Raw genomic sequence first — 16,322 nt, forward strand, 5'->3', positions numbered from 1 at the left:
TTGTTCAAAACGAGTCGATGAACTTGTTTTATGATTTTTCGATTCGTATTCTCCTTTGTCCATCAGAGCGTGGTGCATCTGCGGTGCGTGTACGGCCAATTTTTTAATTCACTAAACCACCGATAAACTGATTTCTCGAAGAAGTGGAATAACATTCCGTCAACCAAAAAGGTTTAAAAGTTTTTTTTCGATCAAAATACGATATTCCTCTTTTTCCATTTTCTTAAACTTAAACAGCCGTAGTTTGTGAACAAATAAACGAAATGTCATGAAACATCACACTTGAGCTAGTGACAAATGAACCTCTCGAAATGAATCCTGTTTATTTTTAGTGACGTTATCTGTTGAAAAATCCTAAGACTTTTCAACCTATGTACACTCTGTCCAACTTCTATAATGACCAGGTGACCAGGATCTTGCTGCTTTGTGTCATTGTAAACAAACAATGCTTCAATTTATATTTTAGTGTGTAGGTATTGGTGTCTACCATACACTGCATGATTTATATATATATATATGTGTGTGTGTGCAAGCGCTGAGTGTAAACGAATGTTTTTGTATTTTCAACTGTCAAGTTTCTATGAGACCAGTTACATTTTCCGTTGTTTTAATTGTTTTGATCAATTAAATTTGGCAAACGCCGAAAGGAAAAGTCCTCACGGAGAGAGAAGAAAGACAAATCGATGCTTTTCACCAAGAAAATGTTGGTATCAGAGGAATTTCTCGTTGGATTGGAAGGTCCCATCAAGTAGTGCTCAATTATTTGGTGAATCCTCAAGAATACGGTAAGAAGGAGAGAGCTCCACGTAAATCGAAGCTCTCTGACCGGGATAAGCGAGAAATAGCTAGAACAGGTTCGAATATCTCAAAATCGCATGTGCAAATAAAGCAATATTTCAACTACTCAACTGCTCGGGTGACAATTCGTCAAATTTTGGTAAAAAATTATCACGTAAAGAGGACTTAAAAGGTTCAAACTCCTCATCTTGCACCATCTCACATCTGAAGACATCTGAGTTTTGCCAAAGCTCACATGAACCGACAGTGGGACATGGTATGTTGTGACAAAGAATTTTTCCAAAGGAATACATTTTGCTATATACCATAACGAAAAGTTCTTCAATGTGTAGGTTCACTGACGAAAAAAAGTTCAATTTGGATGGTCCTCATGGTTTCAACGGGTATTGACGTGACTTACGGAAGAAGGAAAGGTATTTTTCAACCAGGAATTTTGGTGGAGACTCGTGCATGGTTTGGGCGGGATTCTGTGCAAACGCAAAGCTCAAAATAACTTTCACATCATTCAAGGATTTTATTTTTTTTGTAAAAATAGTTAAATAGTTTTATTTGTCGATATTTAATTTTACAACATTTTGGTTTGTTCATCAATTCGTTAAGCTTCTACATCTAAATGAAAATTTAATTCAGCTACATCAATTCTACCGTTATATCTATTAACGAAGCAGATATAGTTTCTAAAAAGTTTTAAAATTCTCACTTTACACGATTCGTTCATTCCTGCTAAAGCAGGTTTAGCCAAGTCCTCGAAATCGAGCCTCCTCCATCCACCTAAGATGCCTGAGATCCTCTGTTGAAATACCGTCCAAGCCGGTCTAACGCGAACACAAGTGCAAAATTTGTGAATGAGTGTTTCTACAGTTCGGTTGTCGCAGTTTAAACAAATCTCGTTGTCTACTCGTCGCATCACGAATAACAATTTACGATGTTCAATTTTCTCGTTGACGAGCAAGTATAGATTTGTCCGCTGTGCTGAACTAAGCTGCCTCGACGTAATATTTCGCCACGTACGCCGCCAGTTTATTGCTGGGCTATTTCGTTCCACTCTTGGTATTTCGGTTTGATTCACAAAATGCTGATGGATTTGATCAGCGGTGGGGTTTTGTCGGATTTGGTGGGGAATTTGGGATATATGTGAAAGGATTAATTTTAGGTCGGGAAGGTCTATTGGGATTCGTGGTCGAGGATTTGTTTGGGAAAGAAGGGAATTATAAAAAGGAAGGGATTCGATTTCTTGTAGATGACGGTTGATTGCAAGCGATTTAGTCTTCAGCGCTGGTAGTTGGAGCTTCAGACCTCCATTTTCCTTGCTGCGCGTAAGTTGTATCATCGGGACACGAGCAACTGTGCCTCTCCAGAGAAAATTTCCCATCGTTTGTGTTATTTTCGCCGTATGTACTTCCAAAGGTGGTATGATGGACGCAAGATACCATATTTTAGAAGTACCAAACGTGTTAAACATGATCACCTTTTGATGCAGCGTCAGCGTGCGCAGAGATTGCAGCCACATTTGTTGGGAAAATTTTCCCACCAACGTATTCCAGTTCAACATTGTCATTGAATGAATCGAGTTTGTGAAGGTGACACCCAAAATTTTGACCACTTCAGCTGTGTGCAGCCACTGAGTGTTTATAGTTCCGTCTTCGCTAACCCCAACATCAACAGCGATCGTTTTCCGCAAATTCAATTTGGCGCCGGCAGTTCTCTCGAAGCGAGAAAACAACCCATTCATCGTTTCAATTTTGCTCGTAGATGTGACGATCACACTGATGTCATCCGCATATCTTCTTCTTGAATGGCGTTAACGTTCCCTTATGGAACTTTTGCCGTCTCAACGTATGCATTAACTAGCGTCATTTATTAATACTTGGTCGAGATTTCCTAAGCCAAATAACACGCCTTGAATGTATTCCGAGGGGCAAGCTCTTGAATACGCATGACCACAGTGCAAGTCGAAGGAAATTTCTTTGACGAAATCCGCATATGCCACCAGTAAATCGTCGCCGCACACCCGTTCGAGCCTGTAGACTAGCGGATGAAGATACAGTACGAAGAGGTGCATTGATAACGGGTCCCCCTGTCGTACTGATCTTCTTATCTCGAAAGAACGGGAGAGATGACCGTTGATCAACAGCCGAGAAGTGGATCGACTGGCGATGCGCGAGAGTATAGCAATTAGATCATGGTTAAAACCGAGCGCACGCATGGTCTCGAAGAGGAAAGAGTGCCGAACCCGATCGAACGCAAGATCGAGATCAAAACTAATCAGTTTTCCGGCACGACGATTATGACGGAGACTCGCTATCCGATCCTTCAGAGCAAGAGTGGCTTGGAAGATGTTGTGCTCTGAGTTCGAGCATTTCTGCCCATCGCTTAGCACGTGTTGTTCTCTCATCACTCGTTCCAATCTGGATTTGAGGATCCGAGACAAGAGCTTGTAGTCGTTGTTTAGTAGTGTAATGGGACGATATGATCGAGCCGTATGGTCGCCGCCTCTCTTCTTAACAAGCACGATGATACCTTCTACGAAAGCTGGAGGAATATTGCCGCTGAGCGCCTTGTTTAGCAACAGGTTCAGCTCGCGGTGGATGGCGTCGAACATGCGGTGGTAGAACTCTCTCGGTATACCATCACAGCCAGGAGATTTTCGTGGTGCGCTCGCTGTTATTGCAGACCAGATTTCTGCCGTCGTAATTTCACTCATGCACGTTTCGTCGTTTGGTGGAATAACACTTTCGCAGACAAAACTGTTCTCATTTTTTCCACTCGCTTCTTCTGAGTAGAGTGTCGAGAAATATGTGACCATGTGCGTTTCAATCGCTCGCGGTTCTGTTATTGCTTCGTCCTGCTCTGTCTGCAGCTGTGTTATGACAGTTTTCTTTCTCCTCCTCTCCCCCAACTGAAATATTGAAATGGGTTCTCCTGCCACGTACGTTTCATTGATCCGCATGAATGTGTGAGAAAAACGTCGCTGAAGTGCTATCATTTCGCCTTTTAGACGATTGATGGTGGTCAGCATTTCTGGATGCTGATAGTACCCGTCGTAAGCTTGCCGTAGCTCACTATAGAGACGCTGATGTTCGCTGTGAAATGCATCGAAAACGGTTCGAGACTTTCATTTGAAAAAACGTTTTATTTTTGGTTTAGCGAACAAGATCCACCATTCAACCCATGAGTCATAATTTCTGCGTTGACGGGTCCAGTACTGCCACTTTAACTGGAATTCCGCAATATTTTCGTCGGTCAGAAGATATGGTCTGAGAGACCAAAAGCCACGGCCATGCTCTGAACCAAGATGGGGGAGGCAAAGTCGGAGTGTCAGTGCCTTGTGGTCCGTGAATGAGCAAACGTGGGCGTGTGCTACTCGCAAATGGTCGCGCAAACCACTGCTGACATAAATGCGGTCTAGGCGCGACTGAGCGTTGCGACAGACGTATGTGAAGCCATTATCACGAGGGCACAGTTTCTCCCATACGTCATGCAGCTGTAATTGTTGGACGACTGCTTTGAGAGCGGGACTCGCATTCGGGCTACTTGAATCGCAGGTTCGAAGCACGCAGTTGAAATCGCCAACCAAGATTACATGCGGTGTGTGATGACGAAGATAGTAGGGAAGCGTTTCGTGAAAAAAGTTCTCCCGAACGGCGCGTTGCGAAGAGCCGGAGGGAGCGTAAATATTGCAGATCGTCGTGTCTTGCACTCGTAGCGCGATCAGTCGACTGTCCAGACTTCTCTCGACATGAGTCACCTGTATATGTTCCTTCAAAGCGATAGCCGTTCCTCTTCTCGTGTGGTCTACATTAGAGAAAACGACGTAGCCGGGCAAGGAGAGCTGTTCGTTTCCACTTCTTGCAGACACACGATATCTAGGCTTTGACTGTTGCTGAAGCTTCGTAGCGCATTTAGTTTCGTGGGGTTCGTAATAGTGGCGATGTTGATAGACGAGATGTTGTACGACGTGAGAGCCATTCAAATGAGCATTACCTCAATTCTATCGTCGTCTGTGTCCTCCCAGCGGGGTTTTTTACCAGCCGGTCGTCCTCGGTTCTGTTTGCTGCTTATGGATGTGGTAGAATCGTCAGTTTCATTACCATTGCTACTCTTACTTTGCGATCGTAGCGACGGCTTTTTGAAGAAATCGTCGACTGCCACGACAGCCTGTGGTGGCGCTAGTAAAGACGATGAGGCTTTGTTTCGTTGCGTTTGAGCTACAGGCTGGCTGCTTGTATTCGCTCTCGACCCCGTGACGGTTTCGGGCTGGCTATTTCTGAGCGTTTTCGAACCTGACGGATCATCTTGGTTCGTGGTTTTCGGTAGTTCTGGGAAATCTTTCGATGATGTTAGTGGTGGAGCGGCGGACTTATGATCGAGTAGCTTCGTGTCTCTTAGTCTCGCCCCAGCTGATTTTCTGAGTTGTTGACCGGTCGTTGGCCTGTTAACCTTTCCCGATTGCTTCGTCACGTTTGCGTAACTCTTCTGGTATAGAAGTTTCTTATTTTGGGCACATGATATGCCTGTGTGCGCTTGTTATTTGCAGTGGCGGCAGGATTGCAGCTGCCCCTTGTACACAATAAACGCCTGTTCTCCGTCGATAGTGACCCACGAGTCGATGTTCTGCTTCACTAGCATTCGAGCAGACCAAATGCCGAGTGGTATGCCTTCGGCCTCGGTGTTTTCGCTCCACGACACTTCGCAGATCGAGATTACTTCACCGAATTGCGTTAGGAAATTGACGATCTTTTTTTCCGATACATCTTCGGGGAGGTCGTGAACACACACTTCAACACTACCATCTTCCAATGTGATTCGAAGTTTGTGTATTTTCCCCTCACTCTCCACTTCATGCTTCCCGTCATGTTCGTCGACGATTTTGTGTGCCAGCGCCAAGTCACTGACCCTTACGAACGCACAGCCTTCACCTCTGTGACATTGAAGTCGTTTGATGTCTTCTCGTTTTAAACCGAGAACCGATGTACAAAAACCAAAAAGTTTCTCAACTGACGGCTTCACGACGAGTTGACAGTAATCGATTTTAAATGTGTTTTCTCGCCTCATCGCGCGACGCGGCACAGTAAAATAAAGAAACTTTCAACGGTGGATGCTTTACTTTGTAATAAGCGCAATCGATAAAATACGTCTGCACGTCTCAAAAGCTAAGCGAGATATTGATTACACACATGTTCTGGAATCCTCTCTCCTACCGTTTTTACGTGGATATTGTCACAAAAAATCACATTCCAGCAAAACAATGCTACTATTCATACTAGCAAGTAAACTAAGCAATGGATTAAGGACCAAAAACTTATTTTTTTTTGGACTGGCCGGCTCGCTTTCCAGACCTGAATCCTGTTGAAAATCTTAGGGGGGATCCTTGTACGCAGACTCTACACTGAGGGAAAGCGGTACATCACGATTGAAGATCTCAAGGTCGCAATTTTGGAAAATGGAAAAAAATATCGAGAAACCCATTCAGTAGAATTTGGAAAATAGTATTCCAACACGAATTTTCAAGGTTATTAGTCAAACTGACATGTGCACCCGTGGCCGAGTGGTTAGCGTCTCACATTATCATACCAGGTGTTCGGGTTCGATTCCCGTTCTGGCTGGGGGATTTTTCGTCAAAGAATTTTCCTTCGACTTGCACTGTGGTCACGCGTATTCTAGAGCTTGCCCCTTGGAATACATTCAAGGCGTGTTATTTTACTTAAGAAATCTCAACTATCTATTAATAAATGACGCTAGTTATGGCATACGTTGAGACGGAAAAAGTTTGATAGGGAACGTTAACGCCATTCAATAATAATAATAATAGTCAAAATGACAAGGTTCCCAATTATTGACATGTAAATCAGCCGATCGTTTTGAATTTTTCATTGATAATACTTCTGAATTCTAAAGTGTTCTTATAGAAAGTGGACAGCTGAAATTATCATATTTAAGCAAAATAAATAAACAAACAACGAAATTGACGTTTTTTCACCAATTCTGAATAATTTCCTGTACAATTTACTGTCAGAAAAGCACATGTTTTTCAATCATGGCAGCTTGAAATCTTCTCGATACAGTTTTATGGGCCTACCGCAAGGCTCCTGCCTAAGCCCCCTCTTGTACAGTTTTTACGTCAATGATATAGATGATTGTCTAACTAGAGATTGCACGTTGAGACAACTGGCAGACGATGGAGTTATTTCCATCACGGGTACTAATCCCGCCGTTCTGCAAAAATCCTTGCAAGATACCCTGAACAACCTGTTCACGTGGGCTCTCAAGCTGGGTATCGAATTCTCTACGGAGAAAACCGAAATGGTCGTTTTTTCTAGGAAGCACGAACCCGTCCAATTCCAGCTTCACCTATCCGGCAAAACGATCAGGCACTCGATGTTTTTTTTTTACCTTGGAGTATATTTTGACTGTAAATGTACCTGGGGAATACACATTGCGTATTTGAAACAGAAATGCCAGCAAAGAATCAATTTTCTCCGAACAATAACCGGAACATGGTGGGGTGCCCAGGAGACCTCATTCAGTTATACAAAACAACGATATTATCAGTGTTAGAATATGGCAGTTTTTGCTTCCGATCAGCTGCCAGGATTCATATTCTCAAGCTGGAGAGGATACAATATCGTTGCTTGCGTATAGCCATGGGGTGTTTGCATTCGACACATACGATGAGTCTCGAAGTCTTGGCAGGAGTACCCCCGCTTACTCTTCGGTTCACAGAATTATCCTACAGATTTCTCATCCTGAATTGGGTGCGATATACTATGCTCTAGGGATCATTGAAACACTGCCCATCGACCATTATTTTATTTTTTCAGACAGTCTCAGCTCAATAGAGGCAATCCGCTCAATGAAAGTTGATAAACGCTCATCTTATTTCCTAACAAGAATAAGAAAACTATTGAGTGTTTTGGTCGAAAAATTATTCAAGATTACCTTTGCATGGGTTCCCTCTCATTGCTCGATTCCGGGGAATGAGAAGGCGGACTCGCTAGCTAAGGTGGGCGCTTCAGAAGGCACACTTTTTGAAAGGCAAATTGCTTATAACGAATTTTTTCACATTCCTCGTCAGCACACGCTCGTAAGTTGGCAGCGCATGTGGAGTGAAGATGAGTTCGGTCGTTGGTTACACACGATTATCCCTAAGGTCTCGACGAGTGCATGGTTCAAGGGATTGAATGTCGGTCGTGATTTCATTCGCGTGATATCTCGGCTTATGTCCAATCACTACAACCTAAACGCGCATCTCTATCGCATTGGGCTCGCAGCAAACAATCTTTGTGATTGTGGCGATGGCTACCACGACATCGAGCATGTTGTCTGGTCGTGTATCCGGTTCCATGCTGCTCGCTCTCAGCTCTCTAGAGCACTGAGAGCACAAGGCATACAATCGGATATCCCCGTCCGGGATATCTTAGGTAGCCGTGATCCTGATCTTCTGCTTCATCTATACCTGTTCCTCAGAAACGCCGATGTCAACGTTTAATGATGTTTCCTTCGTTGTGTCCCCGTTTCATATCCCTCCTATCCGATCGATAAACTTTCACTTAGTCGCGGCAATACATACACACACTCTTTACAGATACACGGGCCAAAGGTTGTGCAGTCCACTGATCATTCAACAAGAGCCAAAGGTTGTACCGCTCATGACAACTCTACACGAACTGATGATTGCGCCGGCTAGTGACCATTCTATCCTGGATTCCTTGAGTCGAGAAAGATGCACCTCGCTAGATATGTATTACAGACTAGGGGGGCGTTGCTGATTAATGGTCAGCTGCATCCCAATAGGAAGTATCCCGTGTCGGGCACACGTATAGAGCATTGGAGACAACAACATCCTAATTACGAAAACACTTGTAATACTAACCTCGAGCCAACCGCGAGTAATCGGTTACATATTACTAACATAGATAATAAGAAAATTTGTCAAAGTATTGGACTCCCGGCCCCGTGAGGCTAACGCCATATGAGCCTTGATAAAAATATATATTTTGGGAAAAAAAACGAAATTGACGTTAAATATACTTTATTCTTAGCATTCAACAATGTATGAATCTATTTTGTTGAAATTCTAACTGTTTGTGTTGCAACGAAATAGAATCAGGGTGGTCTTATAGAAGTTGGACAGAGTGTAGTAATAACAAAACCGGACTGTTTCTTCTGTGCGATTCGGTTCGCACAGTTCCGCCGATGTCGAGTGCAGCAGTATTCGGAATGGGTAAGCAGCAGAGTTCAATCCATGGACTTTTACTATAGCCGTAGACAACTACGTCTGACTTCCTACGCTGGCACACAAAGTCGCGAGAAGAGATGTTTATTTTTTCTGGATCGACCAGAACCTGTCTGTATTTGAGATCGTTGTACCGAAACTCGTCATTATAATATAAACTTATCTTCAGACAAAATAATTTTCAATCACTTACAAATAACATGTTTCTCCGTTACATTTTTTTTCCCAACAGTTTATTTTATTAGGCTCATTTAGCAATTCAGCTGTAACAGAGCCGAATTCATTCGTGTACATTTTTTATCTTAAGATAACTTTCGTTGTATATTACACTATTACCATTTTTGAGGCGTAAGAGTATCGCTATCTATCGATAAACATTTGTTTTATCTATAACACAGTAGTCGTTTAGGCGCAAGAGAATTCCTATTCTATCGATGCACAACACATGTCGCCTTTTTTCGGCGTAAGAATATTGCTATTGTTCGAAACGTTCACAGTTGAGCTGTTCACAGCGGGACTGTTGATATGAGGCTTCCTTTGTTGCGTTATTAATAGTGCCAATTACCGATGCAGCAGACCGAAAGTGTGAGCGGTAAGGGACTGGGATTACCGACACATGATGATTGTTGCGTGGACATAGCAGCTAGAATAACACACTAAGATGGTCAGTTGAGGGGCCCTGAGTTATGAGCTCTTGATCGTTCGCTTAGTAGCGGACACGCAACCAATTAGGCTCTCCGTTACATGGAATAAATGTTTGATACAAAAAATATAATAAAAAAGACAGCTCAAATCGGATGATTCCTTCCTCGAGTTAGGCCTTAGAGAGGAGGAAGAGTATCGAATCAGTACTCGTTTATTACCCCCTGAAACCTCCACATGCCGAATTTGGTCCCATTTGCTTCCTAAGTAATGCGGAGATTTGAGTTACATTTGTATGGCAGCCTCCTCCTAGAGAGGGGAGAGGAGACGCGGTACCACCGGATCACATCAGTAGGCTCATACTCGTTATGAGCTCTACGTGATTTGACCTACCAGAAAGCAAGATTATTATTATTACACACGAATCAGGATCTCCCCGATATATGTGTACATTTGACGGTCATGGAAAGGAATTGGAATGTAAAACCGCCGAATGTTAACCTTGATTTACTCGAGGAAGTTCGAGCAGGAGATCTCCCATCAAAAGTGAAGGCCTGTTTCAATCACCTCGTAGAAACAAAATTCCAGTTTGAACATCAAGTATACACTGATGGTTCTGTAAGCACTGACGGTGTCGGTTGCGGAATTTTTGAAAACCGTTATACCGGTAGTTTTTCTCTTCCTCATCAATGTTCAATTTTTAGCGCAGAAGCTTTTTCGCTTCTAATCGCTAGTCAAGAATGCACACATGATTCACTTCCTACTGTTATATTTTCTGATTCCGCGAGCTGTCTCCGGGCTATTCAAAAAGGCAAAAACCTTCACCTGTGGATTACTCAAATAAAGGGTGTGTCACATCAAATTGCATCACGGAAAAAACGCTGTAGAAATTTAATTTTTAGGAATTATATCTTCAGCTTTCGCTTATAATCAGATAAGAGTGTATATATCACGTTGGCCATGCTTCACTGTCAATTTTTCGTAAATTTGGAAAAATGTCGTCGAACGAAAAAGAGCGTCGTAAATTAATACTGTGCACTCATTTCGAGAATCCGGAGTTGTCACATCGGGACATCGGTAAGATGCTGTGAATCGTCCAATCCACGGTCAGCAGAGTACTAAAACGATACTTCGAGAACCTAACCATCGACCGGAAGGTGAAGAACGGCAAAAATGGATGCTCCGTCAGTGAAAAAGATCACAAGTGCGTAGTTAAGCAGTTTAGACGTGATCCGAGAAGTTCGGTCCGGGATGTCGCCAATAAGCTGAATTTGTCAATTTCATTCGTCGAACGGACCAAGCAGTGGGAGGGCCTCCGTACATACAAGGTTCAGAAGGCTCCTAACCGCGACGAAAGGCAAAACATAGTGGGGAAGACGCGAGCCCGGAAGCTGTACACCGAAATGCTGACGAAGCCGCATTGCCTGGTAATGGACGACGAAACCTACGTCAAAGCGGACTTTCGTCAGCTGCCGGGCCTGTTGTTCTTCTCCGCCGAGGACAAATTCAGCGTTCCGGAGGAGATTCGCAAGCAGAAACTATCCAAGTTTGCCAAAAAGTACATGGTGTGGCAAGCGATCTGCTCTTGCGGAAAGCGGAGCGCCCCCTTCGTGATGACCGGCACGGTAAACGGGCAAGTTTACCTTAAGGAGTGCCTACAGAAGCGCTTACTACCACTATTGAAGCAGCACGAGGGCCCGACCATCTTCTGGCCGGATCTCGCTTCGTCCCACTTTCAAAGGACGTGTTGGAGTGGTACGAAGCCAACGGGGTCACCTTCGTGCCAAAGGAAATGAACCCGCCCAACGCGCCGGAGCTTCGCCCAATAGAGAAATATTGGGCGATTATGAAGCAGGCCCTCCGGAAGAACCCAAAAGTTGTCAAATCGGAGGCGGACTTCAAGAGAAAATGGATTTCTGTTAAAAAAAAACTACAACCTGACGTTGTACAGAACCTTATGGACGGGGTAAAGAGGTAGGTGCGAGCATACGGGCTTGGGCTCGAAGTATGAATAAAAAGAAAATGCCAAAAGTTGTATAATAGTTTTTATTTTACTGTCTAAAATTTTCAAAAGGATCGGTCTACTGGGCGAATTTCTACAGCGTTTTTTCCGTGATGCAATTTGATGTGACACACCCTTTAGAAGAGGCTGCTTCTAATAAGAATATTACCTTCTGTTGGGTTCCCGGTCATACCGGAATTACTGGAAATATTGCCGCCGACAAATTGGCCGGTAGAGGCAGAGCACAAGAACCCCCTAATATTCCCATTCCTCGCTCTGATGCGAAACTATGGGTAAAACAGCATTCGCCAAAGTTGGGACATAGCCTGGAGAAACAGTAGAACAACTTTTCTTCAAAGAATTAAAAACACCACTCTTCCATGGCATGACAGAAATAACAGTAAGGAAAGACGGCTTCTCACCCGTCTTAGAATCGGCCATACAAAGGCCACTCATACATATCTTTTTCAAAGAAACAAAGAAAAACCTCAATGCTCTTGCAACGAGGCCCCCATTTCTGTAAGTCACCTTTTACTGGATTGTCAGCACACAAAAGAAGCTAGAATTAGGAATAATATTGGACAGTGTTTTTTGAATAATGCTAATCACTAATGTTGGGCAAAGGCCCAACATGGATTTCGGATAAATGTACGGACACTTCGGCGGTTAGATTTAGACTGGTTATTTTATTTCTTACTTTTACAGAGTTTGATGTGGTTCGAATGTTCTTGCCTTCGTGTGCATTTGATACTTGGTGCTTGGTAAGCACAAAATGTGCTCCTCCGCATGTGTGTCCTGCGCCGTCTGCTCAAACAGCGCGCGCATGGTCCAGGCGGTTTCTCCGCTGCGCCCCTTCCAGTTGTTGTAGTCGCTTGGCGTTCCTCCGCCAGTGGTAAATGATGATGGCGATTATTATCGCCACGATAAATGCGCCGTCCACGGAATAGGACGCGACATCGTGCATGGTGATTGAATTCTCCACTTTGTTACTGCCGAACATTGTGTGTTTAGATTACGGACGATTTCTTGGAACTCGCTTTGTTCCATACATTGTAGTGCGTTTTATTACGCCGCGGAGGCCGATAATCGCTGATGTAGGTCTCCATCGTGTGAACATTATTTCTTAGTCGTCAGCAGATGCCTACGTAGGCCATTGATTGATAGGGTCGTTTCCTATTCTGATTTTGTACACTTCCATTTTCTCCCCCCTTTGGGACGAGGGCGTAGTCTGTCGTCCCAAATTTCTCTCGGTGCTTGCGGCGGGGGATCATCTTCAATTTCTATCATTTCGTCTTGAGGTTGCTGTTCATTGTTGGCCGCGCCATCGTATTTTTCTATGATGGGTTGAATGATGGGCTCCTCAACTGGTAGAGGAGCAAGTGTGCGCACGTTGCGTTTGTAAATTCCGGAGGAGGTTCGCACTACCGCCACTCGGACTATTCCATCTTCTCCAGGATGAATTTGCGTAACAATTCCCATAGGCCATCTCGCTACGGGGATGTGATCGTCTCCGATTAAAACGACTTGACCCACTTCAACGTTCGATTGTTGCTTAGTCCACTTGGCATAATTTCGTAATTGGTGGAGATACTCATCTCTCCATCTTTTCCAGAATTGCTCGAGCTGCGATTGAATTCGTTTCCATCTGGTAGTGAGGTTCCTACGATCCTCACCTTGCGTAGGTATAGGCACCTCCAGTAATGGTCGTCCTATCAAGAAATGGCCAGGTGTGAGAGGAACTGGTGAGTCTGGTGCAGTGTAAACAGTGGTTAGCGGGCGCGAATTCATTATCGCGGCTACTCGGTAAAACAATGTTTGCAGTTCCAATATATTCAGCTGGACTCCTTTTGCCGCTGCGGTGAATAGTCGTTTTGCTACCTTTATGTTTGATTCCCATAGTCCGCCGAAGTTCGGACTTCGGGGTGGGATGAATGAGAATCGTATTCCGTGATCCATTGCGTCGTTAACAAGTTTGTTTTGAAACACTTCCTCGTTGTAAATCTTACGTAGGTGATTGAGCTCTCTGCTAGCTCCTATGAAATTGCGCCCGTTGTCTGAGTATATGACTTCGGGAACTCCTCTGACTGATGTGAATCGGAGCAATGCCGATATGAATGCAGCCGCCGATTGATCTTCGACGACTTCCAGGTGAACTGCTTTCGTAGCGAAACAAATGAATATGCATGCGTATGCCGTTATCTTACTTTTTGATCTTGAACTCATGATTACTTCGAATGGACCACATAAATCCACTCCGGTGTGAGTGAACGCCGGTGATTCGTTCACCCTTGGTGCTGGCAATTGTCCCATTTGCTGTTGCAATCGCTTGGGGCGCGCTCGGGCGCATAACATACAACGTTGAATCACTCCTCGGATTGCTCTTCGGAGGTCTCTCATCCAGAATTTCCGTCGAAATTCGCTCATCACCAAATCTGTTCCAGCGTGAAATCTCTTCTCGTGAATATTTCGTATAATGACTCTTGTGAATGGATGTGATTTCGGGAGCAAGATTGGATCGTTCTGAAATGCAGACGTCTCAGCGTTCTGAAGTCTGCCCTTTACGTATATTACGCCGTCTTTTGCGTAAGCATTCAAGTGCTGAAAAGGTCCTTTCGACGGTACCTCTCCAGATTTCATTATTAGTGCCACCTCATTTGGGTAGATGGTGGCTTGCATAATTTTGACTGTTAGCAACAGCCCTTCTTCCACTTCCTCAGTAGTGAGTGGACCTGTTTTCTTCTCGTAAGAGATGTCGTCCGTTTTTCTCATGTTACGTTTTGCTCGATTTATCCATGCAAAATGCCTTATCGTTCTCTCGTAAGAATTGTGGTACGGATATTCAGAGATGTAATCGTTACACTCTTTTCCTATGGTGGCTATGAGTAGGGCCTTTGGTTTTTTCACCTTTTCTTGATCCGCGGCTGAATCGTATTTGTAACCTGAGTGCGGGTATTTTTCCCTGGCTTGAATGTGGTCTGGTCCATATAACCAGAAGTCTAGCTTCGTTTCTATTAGCATCCTGACTGGGACTCCTCTAGAGACCATATCAGCAGGATTCTCCTTCGTGGATACATATTTCCAGTTTTCTGGATTCGTGAATGTATGTATTCTATCAACTCTGTTTTGAATGAATATCCCCCAGCGGGGATTCGTCGACTTTATCCAACTTAAAACCACTTGTGAGTCACTGTAATAGTGTTCCGATGTAATTCGCTTTTTCAGAGTGTCTTTTACTCTGGCAACAAGCTCTGCCAGCAATACTGCCGCTAAGAGTTCTAAGCGGGGTAACGTAACTTTCTTGATTGGTGCTACTCTCGATTTAGAGCACAATAAATTGGTGCGTTCCTCACCCTTCATATCAATCGAGTGTACATAAATGACACATCCATACGCTTTCACTGATGCGTCACAAAATCCATGTATATCCAAGACGATTGTTCGGCTTGGCATTGTCATTCGTGGAATTTCTATCTTGCTTAGATCGGCTATTAAATTGAGCGTCCACAACTGTTGCATAATTATTTTTGCCGTGATGATCACCGGCTGGATCAATCCAATCGGATCGTATAATCTCAGTATCTTTGAGACCATCTGTCTCTTCGTAAGCGTTTTCGATTCTTCGCCTTCGTTACTAGGGGCTATAAACTGGAACACGTCTCTCATGGGGTTCCAGCCTACACCTAACGTCTTGATAATATCCTGATCTCCAACATGGATCAGAGGTTCCAGATCCCGCTCTGGGATACCTTCTAGTACTTTGGTGTCATTTGAGGCCCATTTTCGTAATGGGAAACAGTGGCGTAGCAAAGCGTCTTCCACGCCATGTTTCAATTCGATTAATTCTTCAGTGGACGCTGCTCCAATCATTAAATTATTAACATAGAATGACTGTTGTATGGCTTCGGTGATCTTCGAGTTGATTGTTCGATAATCTTCTGCAGCTTCGTACAAAGCTCTGCACGCTAAAAATGATGATGAAGCTTCACCGTACGTAACGGTTAACAATCTGTATGCGCGCAGTGGTTCATTTGAGTGTTTACGCCATAATATACATTGCAACCACGTGTCAGGTTGCGAAATCAAAATTTGTCTGTACATCTTCGCGATGTCTGCCATTAGTACTTTGTCATGAGTTTTGAAATCAATGAGCAAGTCGAATAGCTCTCTCTGAATTGTCGGTCCTACAACCTGAATGTCGTTTAAAGAAATTCCGCTCAATGTCTTTGCGCTAGCGTCGAAAACTACTCGTAGTTTCGTTGAAGTCGAATCTGGTTTTACCACACACGAGTGTGGTATGAAATATTTTATTTTGCAGAATTCTTCAGCTGTGACTGGAACCATGTGCCCCAGCTCTTCGTACTCGTGCATAAAACATCTATATTCGTTGTACGTGTCGGAGCTCTTCTCAAGTCTCCGTTCCAATGATAAAAATCGTTTGCGTGCTTGCTGGTAAGAGTCACCCAAGCCCCCCGTAGGGGTATTCTCGTAACGTATCTGCCGTCATTAGCCGTCTTTACCGTTTTGCAGAAATGCGATTCTGCGTCAGGTTGTGCTTCTTCTTTAGGTTCCCAATTCGGTTCCTCGATTTTCCAAAACAGTTTGAATAATTCTTTTAATTCTTCGTTCGTTATCAAGTCTGGTGAT

At 43.9% G+C, this 16,322-nt stretch overlaps 1 protein-coding gene across 1 annotated transcript; it reads right to left on the bottom strand.

Moving 5' to 3' along the window:
- Positions 1 to 12,851: 12,851 nt before the first annotated feature.
- LOC129761259 (uncharacterized) lies at positions 12,852 to 15,794 on the bottom strand. Its single transcript, XM_055758973.1, has one exon. The coding sequence runs from the start codon at positions 15,792 to 15,794 to the stop codon at positions 12,852 to 12,854; it is 2,943 nt and encodes a 980-aa protein (XP_055614948.1).
- Positions 15,795 to 16,322: the final 528 nt, after the last annotated feature.

This window comes from Toxorhynchites rutilus, chromosome 1 (assembly GCF_029784135.1).
Source record: "Toxorhynchites rutilus septentrionalis strain SRP chromosome 1, ASM2978413v1, whole genome shotgun sequence".
Lineage (NCBI taxonomy): Eukaryota > Metazoa > Arthropoda > Insecta > Diptera > Culicidae > Toxorhynchites > Toxorhynchites rutilus.

Excerpts from the sequence above, each read along its gene's own strand:
- LOC129761259 (XM_055758973.1), bottom strand. The coding sequence starts at position 15,794 with ATGGCAGACATCGCGAAGATGTACAGACAAATTTTGATTTCGCAACCT.